Source organism: Pogona vitticeps, chromosome 1 (genome assembly GCF_051106095.1).
Source record: "Pogona vitticeps strain Pit_001003342236 chromosome 1, PviZW2.1, whole genome shotgun sequence".
NCBI lineage: Eukaryota > Metazoa > Chordata > Lepidosauria > Squamata > Agamidae > Pogona > Pogona vitticeps.
Window position 1 is genome coordinate 246667828 of NC_135783.1, and position 17715 is coordinate 246685542.

The 17715-nt window shown below is 41.6% G+C and overlaps 1 protein-coding gene across 1 annotated transcript in view; it reads right to left on the reverse strand.

Moving 5' to 3' along the window:
• Positions 1 to 4847: 4847 nt before the first annotated feature.
• The window catches only part of PATL1 (PAT1 homolog 1, processing body mRNA decay factor), a 31827-nt gene continuing 18959 nt past the window's right edge, over positions 4848 to 17715 (reverse strand). The window contains exons 12-19 of the mRNA XM_020792377.3: positions 15624 to 15721; positions 15399 to 15458; positions 14205 to 14353; positions 12218 to 12380; positions 8889 to 9044; positions 8208 to 8299; positions 7008 to 7157; positions 4848 to 5989 (exon numbers count right to left, since the gene is read on the reverse strand). Of these exons, the coding sequence (XP_020648036.3) occupies positions 5968 to 5989; positions 7008 to 7157; positions 8208 to 8299; positions 8889 to 9044; positions 12218 to 12380; positions 14205 to 14353; positions 15399 to 15458; positions 15624 to 15721 (890 nt within the window). The 3' untranslated portion in view covers positions 4848 to 5967. The remainder of the gene's footprint in view (positions 5990 to 7007; positions 7158 to 8207; positions 8300 to 8888; positions 9045 to 12217; positions 12381 to 14204; positions 14354 to 15398; positions 15459 to 15623; positions 15722 to 17715) is intronic.

The following is a 17715-nucleotide window of genomic DNA, read 5'->3' on the forward strand; positions in this document are numbered from 1 at the left end:
GCCCGAACCCACGTAGACGCTGTTTCAATAATACATACATGCTAAAAATTTCAGCTCATTCTGGGACTACTCTATTTGGAACTTTGTCCTACCAGGTGATACCAAAAACGCGTCTGAGACAATGCATATGCAGCATGTTCAGTTTGCTTTCCTGCCGTGCACAAAGGATCCAGGACTCACTGCAGTACAGGAGTGTGCTCAGGACACAGGCTCTATAGACCTGGATCTTTGTATATGTTGTCAGCTTCTTATTAAGCCATACTGTCTTTCTTAGTCTAGAGAACGTGGTAGCTGCTTTGCCAATGCATTTATCCAGGTTGACATCTATGGAAAGAGTGTCAGAGATCACTGAGTCAAGGTACACAAAGTCATGAACAACCTCCAATCCTTGTGTGGAGATGGTAATAGAGGGAGGTGAATCCACGCCCTGGCCCATGACTTGTGTTTCCTTTAGGCTGATTGTTAATCCAAAATCTTGGCAGCCCTTGCTAAAGTGATTCATGAGTTGTTGGAGGTCTTCAGCAGAGTGGGCGATAACAGCTACATCATCGGCGAAGAGGAAGTCCTGCATGCATTTCAGCTGGACTTTGGTCTTTGCTCTCAATCTAGAGATGAAAGAGCTTTCCATCTGATCTAGTCTGGAAATAAGACACCTCTGTTGCAGTTCCAAAGGTGTGCTTCAGCATGACAGCAAAATAGATCCCAAACAGGGTCAGCACGAGGACACAGCCCTGTTTCACTCCGCCTCGGATGTCAAAGTGATCTGATGTTGAGCCATGAAAAACTAGAGTGCCTTTCATTCCCTCATGGAAGGACCCGATTATGTTAAGGAGTCAAGGTGGACATCCAATCTTGGGAAGGATTTTAAAAAGGCCGTCCCTGCTAAGCAAATCAAAAGCCTTTGTAAGATCTATGAAGGCCACAAAGAGTGGCTGTTGTTGTTCCCTACATTTCTCCTGCAACTGTCTGAGGGAGAATACCATGTCAGTGGTGGGTCTGTTAGCTTGACATCCACACTGTGATTCTGGATAAATTCTGTCTGCAAGCACCTGGAGTCTCTTCAGCACAACATGGGTAAGCAGCTTCCCTACAATGCTGAGAAGAGAGATGCCACGGTAGTTATTGAAGTTGCCTCTGTCTCCTTTGTTCTTATACAATGTGATGATGTTTGCATCCTTCATATCCTGTGGTACTCCACCTTCCCTCCAGCAAAGACTGGCACCATTACTTGTTAACATTTACACAAATGGCCAACCAACATTTCCATACTCCAGGAGTTTCATCTACTGTACAGTATGTCAATGATCTTGCCTTGATAGTCCAGGGGGAAACTTTTGAGGCCATTGAGCACCAGGTACATAATTTCTGCATTAGAATATATTTTCTTATATTATAAAAATGACCAGCTGAAACAAAACTCTTTAAAAACCCTAGGCTGTGCCTTCCAATTAAATAATAGAAGGAAGCGCTGAGTTAGCTGGGAAGGCAAGATTTTGGAGCATCACTTTACCCCATAGTATTTGAGTGTCACTCTGGACTGAATGCTGACCTCCAAAAAACATTGTCTAAACACCAAACAGAACATTGCAACCAAAAATAACATACTTATTACAGTATGTTACAGCAGCTCCACTGGCTGCCAGTCAATTTCTGGGCACTATTCATAGTACGGGTCTTAACCTATAAAGCCCTAAATGACCTGGGCCTTAAACTATCTTAAAGACCATGTCTCCCATTATGAACCTGTGCAGGTATTCAAGAAAGGCCTTTCTGTCAGTCTCATTACTTTCACAAGTATGTTTGGTGGGAATACAGGAGAGGGTCTTCTCTGTTGCTCCTCTCACACTGTGGAGCTCCGTTCCACAGGAGGCCAAACAGGCCCCATCTTTGCTGTTCTTATGCAAAGAGGCAAAGACCTTTCTCTTCACACAAGTTTCCCCTTGGTGACTGGCTGCCTGAGTGGGATTTTTAAATGGATTGTTATGCTTTACTACTTTGAATGTGTTTTTAATACTGCTTTTGTTTACCATTTTTTAGAGTGGTGTTTGTTTGAGCCTTGTATACTTATTGTGTTTAGCTTTAAATATTTGGAATTTGAAGAAGTTCAGTTTTAGGGGCTAGACAGTTTAATATTATTTGTTCAAACACTTTTTATAAGTGGCATAGTAGAGAGATTGGCTTGTAGCTTTTGGGATCTGATGGTTCTTTGCCCGATTTCAGTGTAGTGTTTACTGTTGCCTTCCACTAATATTTTTGGAATTTGTTTGTTCTTCCAGTATCTATTAAAGAATTGAAGGAGCCATTCCTTTGTGGTTTGCTCAAAATGCTCAATTCACATATAATTGAGTCCTGCTGCTTTGCCACTTCTGCATCTTGTTCTGGCTTCCTCTAGTTCCACCAATATGAAGGCAGTATGAACACAGAAACACCAGCAGAACTGCTGAATACTCAGTAGTTTAGCCATCTGACTGCGGAGTCCAAGATTGGGAGTTTGATTCCCCATTGTGTCTCCTTGGCAGGGCCTGGACTTGCCAATCCATTGGGTTCCTTCCAGCAATGCAGTTCTAAAATGAGGACAAGGATTAGGATTATGTTCATTTGATTCACTCTGAATATCCCTTTAATGGATTATTTTTATTATGCATTGGTTGGTCTTCCCTGTTGGTATGTGTCATGATCCCCAAGTGGCCCCTGCTTGTTTCACCAAACTAACAGCTCACGCTACGTGTCTTTCAGCTGCCACCAGTTAATTACATCAACATTATCTATTATTAATGATAGAGGTTCAGGCCATATGTCACTTTAAAAGAACCAAATAGAAATTTATTGTTACAGAAGTAGATACTTCAAGCAATGTTAACTCTTAAACATCCTCCTTCATCCACTTTCAACCACCACTCCCACCCAAACTTCCAAAACTCTCTCTCAATCTCTTCAACTCCCTAATTCCCTCCCCCTGCTAAGTTTCTTATATCTCGTGACCCCACCCTCCAGCTCTCCCATTGATCTATGCAGATAGCATATGGATAGTCATGACCTGGGCAGACGCCACAGTATGTTATTTGTCTGGGGTTATATTTGGATACTGTGTCCTTTTGTCATTGTTCAGTCTTTTCTGTAGTCTCCAAGCTTTCTGGCTGCTTCTTACCATGTCAAGTTCTGTTATAATGTCTATACAGTGAGTTCATTTTTATTCAGTAAGAGTCAAGATCAAATTCCCCCCCCCCCCCGGCTTTTACTGAAAATTCAATAAAAGGATTTTTTTTTATTTAAGAAATATAATCAAAGTGTTGGGCACTTATTTCCAGAGTGAGACTTAGCATGGAGTTGGAATGGAGACACAGGAACATTCCAAAATGGAAGTTAGACTGATCATAGTTCTCTGTGATGGGAGGCTTCCTCTGGAAGTGCCCCTTATTTAAGCAGTATTATGGTAGCTGTGTAGGTAAGGGTAAGGAAAAATTATAAGCTTTCCTGCTCCAGGCAACCTGTGTATTATTAGTCTGCAGGATGGAATTTTCCTCGCCACATGTATTGCCTGGTTCTCTGCATTTCTATGTGGTGGAGGCATGGTAATGTGAAAGACATATATCTGGTTTGGCTTCCATCACATTTGGTGACAATGGGCTGTTGTTATTTACACCAATACTGGGTCCATATTTTTTTCTTTTTAAAATTTTTTTTCTTGTTTCTCTCTTACTTTCCAGGCTGAGAATGCATTGGCTATCTCAGCCTTTTAAAAAGTATTATCTCCTCATCCCCATAAATGTAAACTAGTACTGGGGATGCTGTCATCAGTGAGAGTCAAAATCCACATTGGCTGATGTTCACCAGTACCCCTATAGCTTGAGGAGAAGGGCTGAAAAGTCTAGAGGGGGCAATGTGCCCTGGAGAGACCATTAAAACCCTGGGACAAATTTAATATTACTACCTTAGTTTTTCATCTTTGTTTAAAGGGCAAACTATCTTAAATCCTCATTGAAATGCATTAAAAAAATGCAATAATAACAATCATTCCACAATATTTATTTATTTGCCCCACACCCCTTTTTTTTGGCCTAATGTCCTCTCATTTCAATTCCTTAAGGTACTGAACATATAAAACCAATTTCTGCTTTTGGCTTGGTTCAAATTTGTACTAAGAAAGAAAAGCCAATTTTGGACTCCGTTTTCATTCTCTGAAAAGCCAGCCTTATTTCCTAGCTCCTGTAAAGTCTGACTGAGATCACAAGTACAGCCATCTTTCTTGGGCTCTCTGGCAGTCCTAGAAAATGTGACTCAGCAGCTAGACAAACATCTGTATCCTTTGACAAGAAGGCTGCCTTTGCCTCAAGCTTAGGGAAACTTGGTATAAAGGTGGCAACATCCTCCCCTAGCAATTCTCTAGATCTTCAGAGTAAAATACTGTTTTTAAGCTGATTGGTAACAGGGGAAGCTTAAAAACCTATTCATGTGCCATTGTACACGATCCTTGTGCCCAGGGCACAAATCTTGAGGAACATACTTTTGTTAGAAACCACTGGTAGCAAGAATAGGATGTATGAGTTAGTGATGGTAGCAACCTAGAACAAAAGTTAACAAACCTGACCCCTAGTGTTCTACATTCACTGTAGTCAAGTTGAACATCTTCCATTGCAGTGCTCTTAGTTCTGCTCGCTCCTGTCAGTTATCCATTCATACTGCATTTTTCTGCTACAGATCAAGAAGCTTTTATTTGCATTTCACTCCTGTATTAAGCACAACCACCTCAACCACACTCAAATCCGCTGCTGCATTAAGTTGTCTGCGACAGAGAGGACCACTTTACAGAAAATCAAAATTCATACATAACACCACAACACGCATGCTCCACAAGTATAGAATTTTTTTTATTTACAATACCCTATAAAAATGTAAATTTAGAAATTTTTCATTAATCATAACCAAACCAAAGTAAAAGCACAATAATAATAATAATAATAATAATAATGGACCACTTGATCGTGTGTACTGAAAGGAGTAAGGGGGGAAGAAGGGATCAAGAAAAGGTAAGAAAATATAAAGGAAAATAAGTGGTAGAAATCTGAAAGGAGAGGAGGAAGGAAGATGTAAGGAAAATAGTGTGGAGAGGCCACCAGTTAGTAATAGGGATTTACTGGCTGGAGAATACCTACTTGTGCAAATTGTTTTTTAAAAGCAAAGTAAAAATTAAAATCTCACCACATTCCAAAAAAGTAGCAAGAAAACAGCAGGATCTAGCAGTTTATAATTCACTAAGATTAATCTGTTCCAGGTGAATTCATTCCTGGTACCTTATTGGTTAGTCTACAGGGGATCTTGGCCAGCTGGAGCGAGAAGCAAAGATGTAGGTCAGAGACAAAGAACTCAGAAAATAAGTCTCAGGAAGACTAGACAAATGTGCAAAACTGATGTTGCTTCATCACAAGGTTCAGAAAGGTTACTATTTTGTAGGGAGCAGGTGTTGCTATAAATATGGTATCTGGCACTGGAAGAGGAGAAAGATTACCAGTGGGCCAATCAAAAGCATTTAAGCACTCCAACATAGAAGAGACACAGAAGCATCTGGTCTCTCAGTTACCACCATTAAGGGACACAGAGCTAGATTAGGTACCCCCGCCCCGCACACACAGCCAGTGATCTTAGCAACAGAGCAGACAGGCAGAACTCTCTGTCAGCCTAGCAGCAGAGTGGTGGAAAACCTGGGTCTGGGAAGGGAAGGAAAATCTTTATGAAAATGTGATGGGAAAAGAGGACATGCAGAACAGCAAACCAGCAATGAGGGGGTGGAGAAGAAAAGCACATCCCCAGCCAAGCTCAGAGCAAGAGAGCAATCTTCTGTGCTGGGCCAGAAACATAATCCCACAAGGATTTACTCGGAGAAGGCACTGCCTCCTCTTTGCCCACTAAAATACTTTGGAGGTGGCAGCGATGAATGAAGGAAACCAGCATAACAGCATCTGAGGCCTTCTACCGTATTTCTTGAATCAATCTGAAATAGCAGAAGTTAAGAACAAAACGTGTCAGACAGGGAGCAGTAGTATTGACTAGAAAGATAAAGCATCTTGTTTCTGCTGTAGATGAATGGAGGAAAAAGAGTCAGGTCCAGAAGATGCTCAGAAAAGCATTTTATCCAGTTTTGTATTCATACAATAGCCAAAATTGCAGCTCAACCTATTAACTTGCACTAGAGTAGGCCTATTTGAATCAATGGAACTAATGGAGGAATTGACTCAATGAAATCCCCACTAATTCAGCAGGCATACTCTAGCAGAATTTACTAGGCTAAGCAACAGGATTTTGGCCAATGTCTTCAGAGATGAGATGCCTGAGATGAAGTGAATTCTCTTCCCAGGCACAGAAGACTGAGCACCTCATGCTATTGATGAGCTTCTAGCAATGCATTACTACGACTGCTTCACGTTCAGGTTTATCTCATTCCACTTTACTGTGTGGTTAGATTTAGGGTGGCTAATCTCCAGGGATCCAGAGGCCACAACTGCTCATCAATGGACCATAATTTTTTCTGTGAAATGTTCAAGGTTATTTGTCAGCATGTAATATTTCTCTTTTAACTTTGATAAGAGAACGGCATCCTGTTTTCATTACATCCAAGGCCTCCCCAAGTCTCACAATTTTTTTTTAAATGGAGAAACCCCTTGGCACCTTGTAGCATCTCTGTGCACGCATGCACACATGTATGTATGTACGTACGTATGTACAAATATTGCTCCCTCACAGCACTACAGGGCACAATGGAACTTTCCCTCCATAAAATTGACATTGCATATGTGTGGGGTTGTATTTGAGCCTCCAGGAGGGCTTATGACTCTTGGACCACATGGGGATCATACCGGCATTAGATAAAAATAAACCACCTCCCCTCATGATTTGAGAACTTTGTCTCGCATCTCTGAGGATCAATGTCCCTCTTTCCTTCTCTTTTATTTCTGCTATCACTTCTCTCTTTTATATATATATACAGTATATGGATAAGAAGACATACTTACTGCAATTTTGTTTCTAGCACATTCAGCTTCTGCTGATCGACATAGCGAGAGAAGAGGGATAAGAGATTGGAGGGAGTTGACACTGGCTTAGCCAAGGCTGCCTGGGGGATTCGGAGCAGCTCTCTAGTTGCCATGAACATTAATTCCGTCCTGCCAAAGACAAAGTACGAGGGATGGAGGTCAGAACATGGTTTGCGCAGTCTGATCCAGGACATGGAAGTAGTCTGCTCTGGAAGCAACATCACTTAAGTTTTCATGTCTACAGTATTAATTTATTGCCAGATTAAGCCAACAAGATGTGTTGATTTTTTTTTAAAGAAAAAGAAGGTTCATGTGATGTTCTCTGCCCTTCAGCAGCCTTTTAGATATGACAGCAACAACTGTGGAAGGGAGTATTACAATGCTAAGTTTCTGACAGCACCAACTTTAGGCAGGCAGGTGAAGTACACAGAACAGAAACCTAGAGGGAGAAAGAGAAATTGATAGAAATCACTGGAATGCTTACTGAATACACTGGTGGCTCCAACTTATTGGAACTTGCTTGCAATCACCATAGATCCAAGGTCTCTGTCCTGTGTACACCTTCCTGCCCCAAGTTGCCACTGGCGCCTTCTGCATAGCACTGTCAAGAGTCAGCTTCAGTGCCACTGCTGCTGTCTGTTAAAGATCCTCTGCCAGTGTCACTTTCCAGTGGCACCCTTCAGAATTTCTCCACCAGAAATAGATTCCCTTCTGTCAGATGCAACCATTAATTCTTGAAGAGTATGAATGCATCTTAGACTGGTTTTTCAACAGTGCTGTGATCATTCCATAATGGGATGACCCTGCAGGGTGTCTAGACTCAGAGCACTGCCTAGTCTCCTGGGGGGGGGGATCTCGCTCTCAGCTTCCCTGACACATCTGAACCTCTCTCAGGTGGGCATCCAAGGGCAGGGAACAGATATCCTGATTCAAACCACAGCTCAGTGGTGATAGTCAGCTGAAGGCCTTGAACAAGTCATATGCCCAGTCTGATTAAGCTCATAGGAAACTGATGAGGACAAAAGACCCTTTGGAGCTTCTCTGAAGGAGGGGCACGATGTACACAGTCGCCACTACCCCAGTATATAAAACTGTGATAGAGCCACACTCTAAACATGTTATTTTAAAAGAAAGTGTTTGAATGTAGAATTCCTGCTGGTGGAGGCTCCTCAGACCCACCACTGGTTGTCCTGTGTGAGCTCTGCATTTGTGTCTGAACTCTGCAGTTCTTCACCACGGCTCAAGACCAGGTACAGGAGGGAGAGGCCAAACTGCAGGGAAAAAGAAGATGAATTCAGTGAGCAACTCCGTGCACACACATGTCTCGTAAAAATTGATTTCTACATTATATCTCTTTGATTTTAAAAGTTTAAGTAACTCCCATGTAGGATTTAAAAGTCTAGAACAGTTTTAAAAAAACAAAATACAAAACCCCACAGACAATTACATAAAATAAGTAATTACAGGGGCATTACAAATTATTCTGTGATATAAGGGAAATGTAGTGATCCCAAGAGCATTAGTGAGCTGAGGTTGCAAAGGAACCTCTTCTGGTATTGTGATTGTAAGCAGTCTTCTTCCCATGCAACTTTGGGCAAAGAAGAGCAGAACACAGATAGGAATACCCTGATCTCTTAGTTATGTCGCTTTCCTCCTCTCCCCAATAACCTCTGCAGGGAAAGAGAAAGTCTGGAACCAATACGCTACACAACAGATCCTCAAGTTCTTGTTAACAAAGAGGATGAAGAAACACCATCTGTCTTTAGTACCCAACAGTAGCATCTCCTGCATCCACAGCAGTACAGCTCTAAATCAGAACCAACACATAACACATTATGCGGCACAGAAGAAAACAGGCACCTTGTTCTGGAGCACCGCCGTTAGATGCAGGTTGGCAGGGGCAGATGCTGTTGTGTTCTGAGGTAGATTCATTAGCTGCCGCAGGATGCTGGCCACTGTTCCCAGTGGAAGATGGTAGAGAACAAGCGAGAAGGGCCTCAGTAGACAGGGCAGCACCTGAGGAAGGAGATTTCTTTTTATTTAAGCCACACTGTTTATACACAGGACTACAAGAACAGCTGAATGCCAGAAAGGGACTCAAAGCAAGTCCAAAGATTTCTGAATGCCCTGCAGAAGTAAAGTGGTATCATCCTAAAAAAAATTCTAAAAAAATATTAACGAAACAAATGATGAAGGACAAAGAGAGAACTCATATAGAGAGTTTGTGAAATGAATCAAAGTTACCAAGACTGAAGTCTCATCTCAATCAAGAGCACCAACTAATCTTGCTAAAGAGCTCAAGAGATCTAATACAAGGTAATATTTGCCACCAGGTTTTCCCAAGAGGGAAGGATTTAGCACAAGATCATACAGCAGCCTTACCTAACAAAGTCCCTTCAGACATTTTAGACAACAACTCCCATCAGCTTCAACCAACGTGGCCAACAATGAGGGATAATATGAGTGGCCGCCCCAAACACTTGAAGGGTGCAGGTTGGAAACAGCAGAGATATGAGAAGCCAGGGCAGAATAAAGAGATCCCTGACCCTTTGGTAGCTAGGGATCTCTTTATTAACCCTTAGCCTAACCTAACTTGAGAGGCAAATGGTATTTTAATAAGGTTGTATTAAGATTTTTTTAAAATTTACATTGGCTGCAGGTCTTAAAATGAAATACAGTAATGGCCAAAAATATTGGCACTCTTGCAATTCTGTCAGAAAATGCAACCCTTCTCTCAGAAAATTGTTGCAGTTGCAAATGTATTGATACTCACATGTTCATTTCTTTGGTTTACATTGGAACAACACACACACACACAAACACAGAGAAGAAAAGTCAAATCTGATACAATCCCACACAGAAACCCAAAAATGCACTGGCTAAAATTACTGGCACCCTTAGCTTAATATTTGGTCGCACCCCCTTTGGAAAAAATAACTGAAATCAATCGCTTTCTGTAACCATGAATGAGTTTCTTACACCTCTCTACTGGAATTTTGGGCCACTCTCTTTTGCAAACTGCAAAATGAACGTGAGTTCCAAAACATTTGCAACTGCAACAATTTTCTGAGAGAAGGGCTGCATTTTCTGACAGAACTGAAAGTGTGCCAACATTTTTGGCCATGGCTGTATGTACTGAAGGTGATATTTACAGTATAACAAAAGAAAAACTGAGGTATTGCGGCAACTTAAAAGAATAAGGTCAGAATCCTGTCCTTTTACCATCTGCACAAAAGGGTCCATTGTGTGCATAGTTTTCCTTGTTCTGGCATTGTGCAAGGGAGTATTCAGCACCCTCCTGCATGTGCAGAAGTGCTGTTGTTTTCAGCAGAGGAGACTGCTGATGTGCACAACTGTAAGCTGGGGATTGTGCACAGTGCTACACCTGTGGGGAATTGTGCTGTGTATTTCAATGTGAGCTTTCACAATTCACTTCAGCATGACTTTTGGAAATGAACTGCCCAATGTTAAGAAATCACTGTAGACATTACTAGTTGTATGCTGAGTTGAATGATTCATTCTGCAACTGATAATGTCTACAGTGATTTCTTAACATGGGGCAATTTGCTTCCAAAAATTACCATTACCAATTACTATGCAAGAGGATTTTGGCCATAGTGTCCTGGCAGACTGAGACATTCTGGAACTGGGTTTGATTATGTTGCCGCTACAGATGTCAGGTTTGTGTCCATTTATTCTCTTGCACAGAGACTGTCCTATCTGACCTATATACCGTGTTTTCCCAAAAATAAGACAGGGTCTTATATTAATTTTTGCTCCAAAAAACACACTAGGGCTTATTTTCAGGGGATTTCCCCCCCATGTACAACAATGTATATGAAATATGGTCATGTCATCTTCTTCTGGTTTCTGCGCAATGGTGGAGGGCGGGGTTTGATTTAATTGGGGCTTATTTTGACGGTAGGGCTTATATTACGAGCATCCTGAAAAATCATATTAGGGCTTATTTTCAGGTTAGGTCTTATTTTTGAGGAAACAGGGTGGAATGTAGTGGGGTTGCTGCTAGCAAAGGATAGCATAGGTCACATTACCAGATGAACAAGCAAGAGAGCCCCTAATGTTGTAGGTGACATCATTGGGACCTAGTGGTGCTGCAAGAGTCGATGTGATGACCCAGATGGCACTTAGGTTTCTAGCAGGGTCTAGTCCCCTTTCTCTGATCCATTTTGTATTGTCTGGTTCTCAGTAATTGTTTAAGATTACTCATACTGAAGTGAATCTGTTAGTCTTTCAGGTGCCACATTACTTTTGTTTTTCTTACACAAGCAGAAACAGAGTATCATCTCTGTGAAAACTGAGAATAACTTGTTATAGCATATAAAGGACACAAGCACAGGAGGAAATAAAGGGTACAAAACAAACTCTCCACCTACATTTTTATGTTGTTAGAAAGCAAGTACTGTCTACATTGTCTTCCTTGAACTTTTTATTAGTCTTTTGATTCATATAGTTTTCTCAGACTTACTCCTTTGGTACTACTTCCCTACATTTGAAGAACAGTGAATAACGTATTTAACACCAGGATGGAGAAAGAACAACTAACGTGTGAAATATCTACTGCTAAAAGTTAAAATAAGTCACTGGCCAAAATCCAGTTAGTCATAACCTTTTGTCTGTTCCTTCCTGGTAAACAAAGCATCTTTGTTGCAATTCAAAGGGCACACACCAAGCCATGCATCTGTCCCAAGGATAGCAGCGGGGATGCCTTGTGTATTAGAAACCAACAGACTGAAAGTTACAACTTGGCTTACAATAAGCACCAGGATTTTGGCCATTACCTTGAAAATAATATAAGAGGAGGAGATGGGAATAAGGATGTTCTCTGGCTGCCTTACCCAGAACATTAAAAGTGGGCCATCTGTGACTACAGTTTGGGAAAAGAAAAACACTGAAAATGCAAATAGCAATCCTATCCATGTTTATTCAGAAGTAAGTCCCACTAAATTCACTGGCGCTTGCTCCTACAAAAGTGTTCCTGGATTGCAGCCCTAGCACCCTACTTGAATGTTGACTTCAGTTAATCCAAAGCAATCAACTAATCCTAATGGTGTCATGTTAGTTTCCTCTTCCTTGGTTAAGAGAGGATGGAAAATACTGAAGTGAACTCCAGAAATACTGCTAATAAGCAAGGTGTTCCTTCTGGAGCAATGTCCGTCTCTTGTACTTACCTCATCCTGAGCGTCCTTCTTGATTAGGAAGGGCAAATTCCTGGCTGTTGCCATTAGTATGTCTGCTGCTTGTTCGGTGGACAAGAAAGGGAGGGTCCGGGCTACCAGACGTTTTCCTTTCCGAATGCACATAATCTGCACAAAAGGATCATCGCTTGGCCTGCTGGTTAGACAGCATGCAAATCCTTGTTAGACAGAACCAGATCACAAGAGAAGACAACCTTCCCCTCCCTCTTCCAGGAACTCCCCTCCGAGCAACAGGCGCAGCAGGCCTTTTCTCTGTATCCTCGAGTCATTCTTCAAGCTGTGGCTGCACCTGCTTACACAAAACCAATCCATCTCAAAAAGCATTCCTCATTCTTCATGGTGGCAGACATCTAGTAACCTCTGCAAAATCATTCTGAACCTAAAGGAGACTTGCATGAATAAGACTGCAGTGGGTACAGTGATGACCACAGTTGCAATCAACTAATTTTTTTAATGATAAAACCACTTCCAAAGGATTTTAAAAGCCAGGTCGACACTAGAGCAGTGTGAGAAGCACATCCAAGAGAAAACTCCCCAAACCTAGAACCGGACATTGCAGAGCTTGGAAAAATTAATTTTTTGGAGTACAACTTGCAGAGTCCTTCCCTTAGAGGCCAGGATGGCTAGAGGATTAAAGAAGCTGAATTCCCCCCCCACGCACACACACAAAAGGAAGAAGTACTTTTTGTAAGCCCTACCAACACAGAAAGCAACAACTGCAGCAGCAGCACTTGCTACCAGGTTACTAATGGACAAGGGAAAAGAAGCGAGCCTTGTGTTTTTCATATAGTTCTTATTATGACTTTTAATATGGTACTTGTTAATGCTTTTTAAAATATTGTGATAAGTTATTATTTGACTTTCAACTTTTTTTCTTTTAATACTGTAAGCTGCCTTGGATCCTTTGGTAGAAAGGTGGCACATAACTATTTTAGATAAATAAATAGAACAGTAGTAAGTGTATTATAATTTTTTTGCTTTTACTCAGTATCTTAGAAGTAATTAGTCCAACAGTCTTTTTCGTGCTGTTTCCTTCCAGGAGTAAAAATTGTTCTGACCTGTTTAACTATTTTATTGCAGTGCTCTTTCCAGAAACATCTCATTCTTCCAGTTCTGGAAGGAATTACAGGTATGTTTGTCCCCATATGCTGAGCCTTTAAAATGGTGAGTTCCCTAGTTTCTCATGCACATGTCTACTGCTGAAATGAAACAGCTCATCCTTTTCAGATCAAAAAGAGAATAATGTTATCAAGAAAGTGTTGAAGCTGGCAGCCTACTACCTACTGCCTGCACACCTGGACACACACGGTTACAGCAGAAGGAAATGATGGCTAAACTCCTTTTGTGCATTTATTTATGCAAATAGCATAACCTTTGGAAGTGAAGTGCTGTAAGTTAAAGAATGTCCATAAACCTTAACTGTTGCACACCAAGTCATGAGATTCAGGAAGCAATAGATAATGTATACAGAGAGTTTTAAAAACTTATGGCAATTCACTTCTAAAAGTTACATTATTTTCATAACTGCACAACAGGATTCCAGCCATTGAAAGACAGTTATATCTTAGAATTAAGCTAGTTTCTGATACCACTACTGATACATGTTTCGTGGCTCCTACTCATTTTACATTGTTCCTTTTGTCAATTTATCATTTATCTCCAAAACTTCCACTGCCTCATACAATTTTAAAATACTAGCAAACTGTTCTCTTGCTTCCAAGTGGCACTGAGATACACCTCTTACCCCCTGCATGTAAAGCAAGGGTGAGCACTTTCCATCCCAAGTACCTTGGAGGTGATACATGCAGCCTACAAGCTCATGTTGCTCACCGTTGCTATAAGGAGTCCAGCAAGAACAAAAAAAGGCCCCTTGTTGAAAAAGAACTGAAGAGGCTAAATCTGGAGGAAGCTCTAACTTCTTTGAAACTGTACTAATTTGTTATACTGGACAGCTTCTTACCTCTCCTGGTTGGGTGTTTTCCCCTTCAGATTGTCATACATGTCACATATCTTCTGCTTCCTCTCCTCCATCAAAGCTAGCCTGTCACCTTCCAGGCTTAAGAGGTAACGCCTCTCATAGTCTTCTACATCCAGGAGGAGGCTATAAGTCTGATGATCAAAAAGGTGGGCTTAGATACAGACATGATAGCTACATGTCACATGACATTCTATATAATTCTAGTGTTAGAAGCACACAGTCTAGCTGAGAGACCTGATTTCTGAAATACTGTTTCCCCGAAAATAAGACAGGGTCTTATATTAATTTTTGCTCCAAAAAACGCGTTAGGGCTTATTTTCAGGGGATGGTTTATTTTTGTCATGTACAACCATCTACCTTTACTCAAATGCAGTCATGTCATCTTCTGGTTGCTGCACAATGGTGGAGGGCGGGGTTTCACTTGTTGTTTAGTTGCTTAGACGTGTCCGACTCTTTATGACCCCATGGACTGCAGCACGCCAGGCTCTCCTATCTTCCACTGCCTCCTGGAGTTGGGTCAAATTCATGTTGGTCGCTTCGATAACATTGTCCAACCATCTCATCCTCTGTCATCCCCTTCTCCTCTTTCTTTCACACTTTCCGAACATCAGGATCTTTTCCAGGGAGTCTTTTCTTCTCATGAGATGGCCATTATTGGAGCCTCAGCTTCAGGATCTGTCCTTCCAGTGAGCAATCAGGGTTGAATTCCTTTAGAATAGATAGGTTTGTTCTCCTTGCAGTCCAGGGGACTTCTCAAGAGCCTCCTTCAGCACCACAATTCAAAAGCATCAATTCTTTGGCAGTCAGCTTGGGGTTTTATTTAACTAAAGCTTATTTTTGGAGTAGGACTTATGAGCATCCTGAAAAATCATACTAGGGCTTGTTTTCAGGTTAGGTCTTATTTTAGGGTAAACAGGGTACTTGTTTGCAAAAATGCACTGTGTAAGTAAGGTATTCACCCAATAAATGATATAAGCATGTCATAACCATCTGATGGGCTAGTAATTAAATAGTAACCTCTTACCTACAGTCAAGAGGAAAGGAAAAGGTGTATTTAAACTCATGGTTTCCTGCGTCATGAAAACCATCACTGATTTCAGTTAAGCTGCTGTGCTATTAAGACACAGAATTTCTGGCTCTCATTTAGTACTGAGCAGGAATTAACACTAAGCTCACCTTCTCAATCATGAAGAGAGTCTGGCGTCTTTTATCTCTAACTTGTTTCTCCTTTGTCTCCTAAGGAAGAAAGGGCAAAAGATAGTAAGAAAAGTTGTTATTGCTTAGAAAAGTTCTCGTCTGAGCAGGAGGATAATGAAGAGATTCCCTATTTGGGATGAAAAAAAAGAAACACAGACAGGAAGCCCATCAAGGATCCAAGTCACTACAGCAAAGAAAACTTACATCTTCTTCACCTCGTAACGTCACAACAGCATCAATCATTTTCCGAGGGTTATTTACACTGGAGACGGTGAGTTTCCCCAGGGAGCCTTCAAACTGCACTGCAAGCATAAGAGGAAAAACAACAATGCAGGTTGCAGGTGGAACTGTATGAGTCAATATTATCTGGAGAGCTTACCATCTCTTCATAGAGCCTCATGTTCCCATCAATTACATTTTCACTCCAAGTGAACAGTGCCGTCAGGCCATTGACTTGAATACTTGTGCATAGGGACTATGCAAATACCTTATCTCTGTGAGGTTCCTACTATTCCTGTTTATGCATACCCATGTCTACATTTATTCCCTCCACCAAGGCCTATTAGGTCTCGCTTACACATGGGACAGAGTGGTAATATTCTGAGGCAGCATTATGGGTGATGCTCTTTTATGCTGCAGACAAGAAAGAAACTCTTTTTAATGCAAAGAGATCATCAGCATGGGAGGACAGAGAGAAAAGTATTAGCACAGCAATAAGCAGATCTCTCCTCTTTGCCCAGAATGGGGGTTCTGTACTTGCAGGACATTGCTTGTTTTTAAATGCTGGGTGCCATTCAGTGATGAAACCTCAACTCACGGGGCAGTCTGGCACCCAGCAATTCTTGAACTGGTGCCTCAGTTTTATGGAGCTTTGCAGGCTTCTGTATAAATTTAGGTTAACCTTTCTATCTACTGTAATTCTCCATCTAGCAAATGCCAGCCACTCTCAATGGGGGGAGGGCATGGCAATAAATACAATATGAAAGAAATATAGGCTGAATTAATATTGTATAAGTCATGTAACAAATCATATAAGGTGGTGTATGAAGAACCGAATAATATACAAAAACATTATTGTTTTCAGTAGCTTTCTTGCGGATTGGTTTAAAATGGCAATCTTAGCTCCTGTCCCTCTATATAGACAGAATCAGGTCTTACCTCTCTTGCTCTGAAAGTGTAGATGGTGGTAGGGATCCGAGTGAATTTTGATTTAATCACACGTGATTCTCCCCGTCCACAAAAGCGCACTCCTGTTTGCTATAATATTAGTATATATATTTCACAATCTCTTTGCCCAGATTGACTCCACCTCCAATAATTCTCTATTCATTGACACTTCCAGTGTCTGGAAAAGCAGTTTCAGAACCTGAAAATGTCAATGAATAGAGCATTATTGGAAGTGGATTCAACTGGGCAAGGCAATTGTGAAAAATCATGTATTCTGAGAAATATACCAAGATTATGGAAAGCAAAAGTGTAATTTTTGCAGACGGGGAGGGGGGGGGGAACACATAAACTGAACTTGTAGCAATTTAAGCCATTATTTAAATCAGTGGCTGGAACCATACTGATAGCTGTATAAGATTTGCATGAGACAGGTACTCCTGGAGGAGACCAATGACCTCAACCCATCACAATCCAGGTTCAGACTGCATCATGGCATGGAGACAGCATTGATTGTGCTGCAGGATGAGTTTCTGAGGGAGACCAACAGAGGCAAGATGTCCCTGCTGGTCCTCCGTGACCTTTCCGTGGCTTTCGATACAGTCAACCATGGTATCCTCCTGGGGGAGGGTCTCTGGGTTAGGGGATCACTGGCCCCGCTTTGTCCTAGCTCCGGCCCTTCCTAGAGGACTGCCCTCAGAAAGTGCAGCTTGGGAAAATGATTCCACTCCTTGAACTCTTAATTATAGAGTCCCACGGGGGTCAATTATCTCCCTATTACTGTTTAATATCTATCTATCTGAGGGCCCTGGGGCAAGTCATCAGGAGTCTTGGAGCTTCCTGTGCAGATGGTACTCAGCTCTATCTCTCATTCCATTCTTCTGATGCTGTTCTGGGGTGGATGAGAGATAACAGACTGAGGCTCAACCTGGACAAGACTGAAGTCCTGCGTGTGAGTGACCCTTAGGGTCTGTGGTTGTGTGGCCTCCCTTTCCTTTGGAGAGGGGATACTCTCTCCAATACGGAGGAGGTTTGCAGTCTGGGTATACATCTGGGCCCAGCACAGTCACTGGAGTCTCAGGTAGCCTCTGCCGTCTATTCTGTCTTTTTCCACCTGAGGCAAATCACCCAG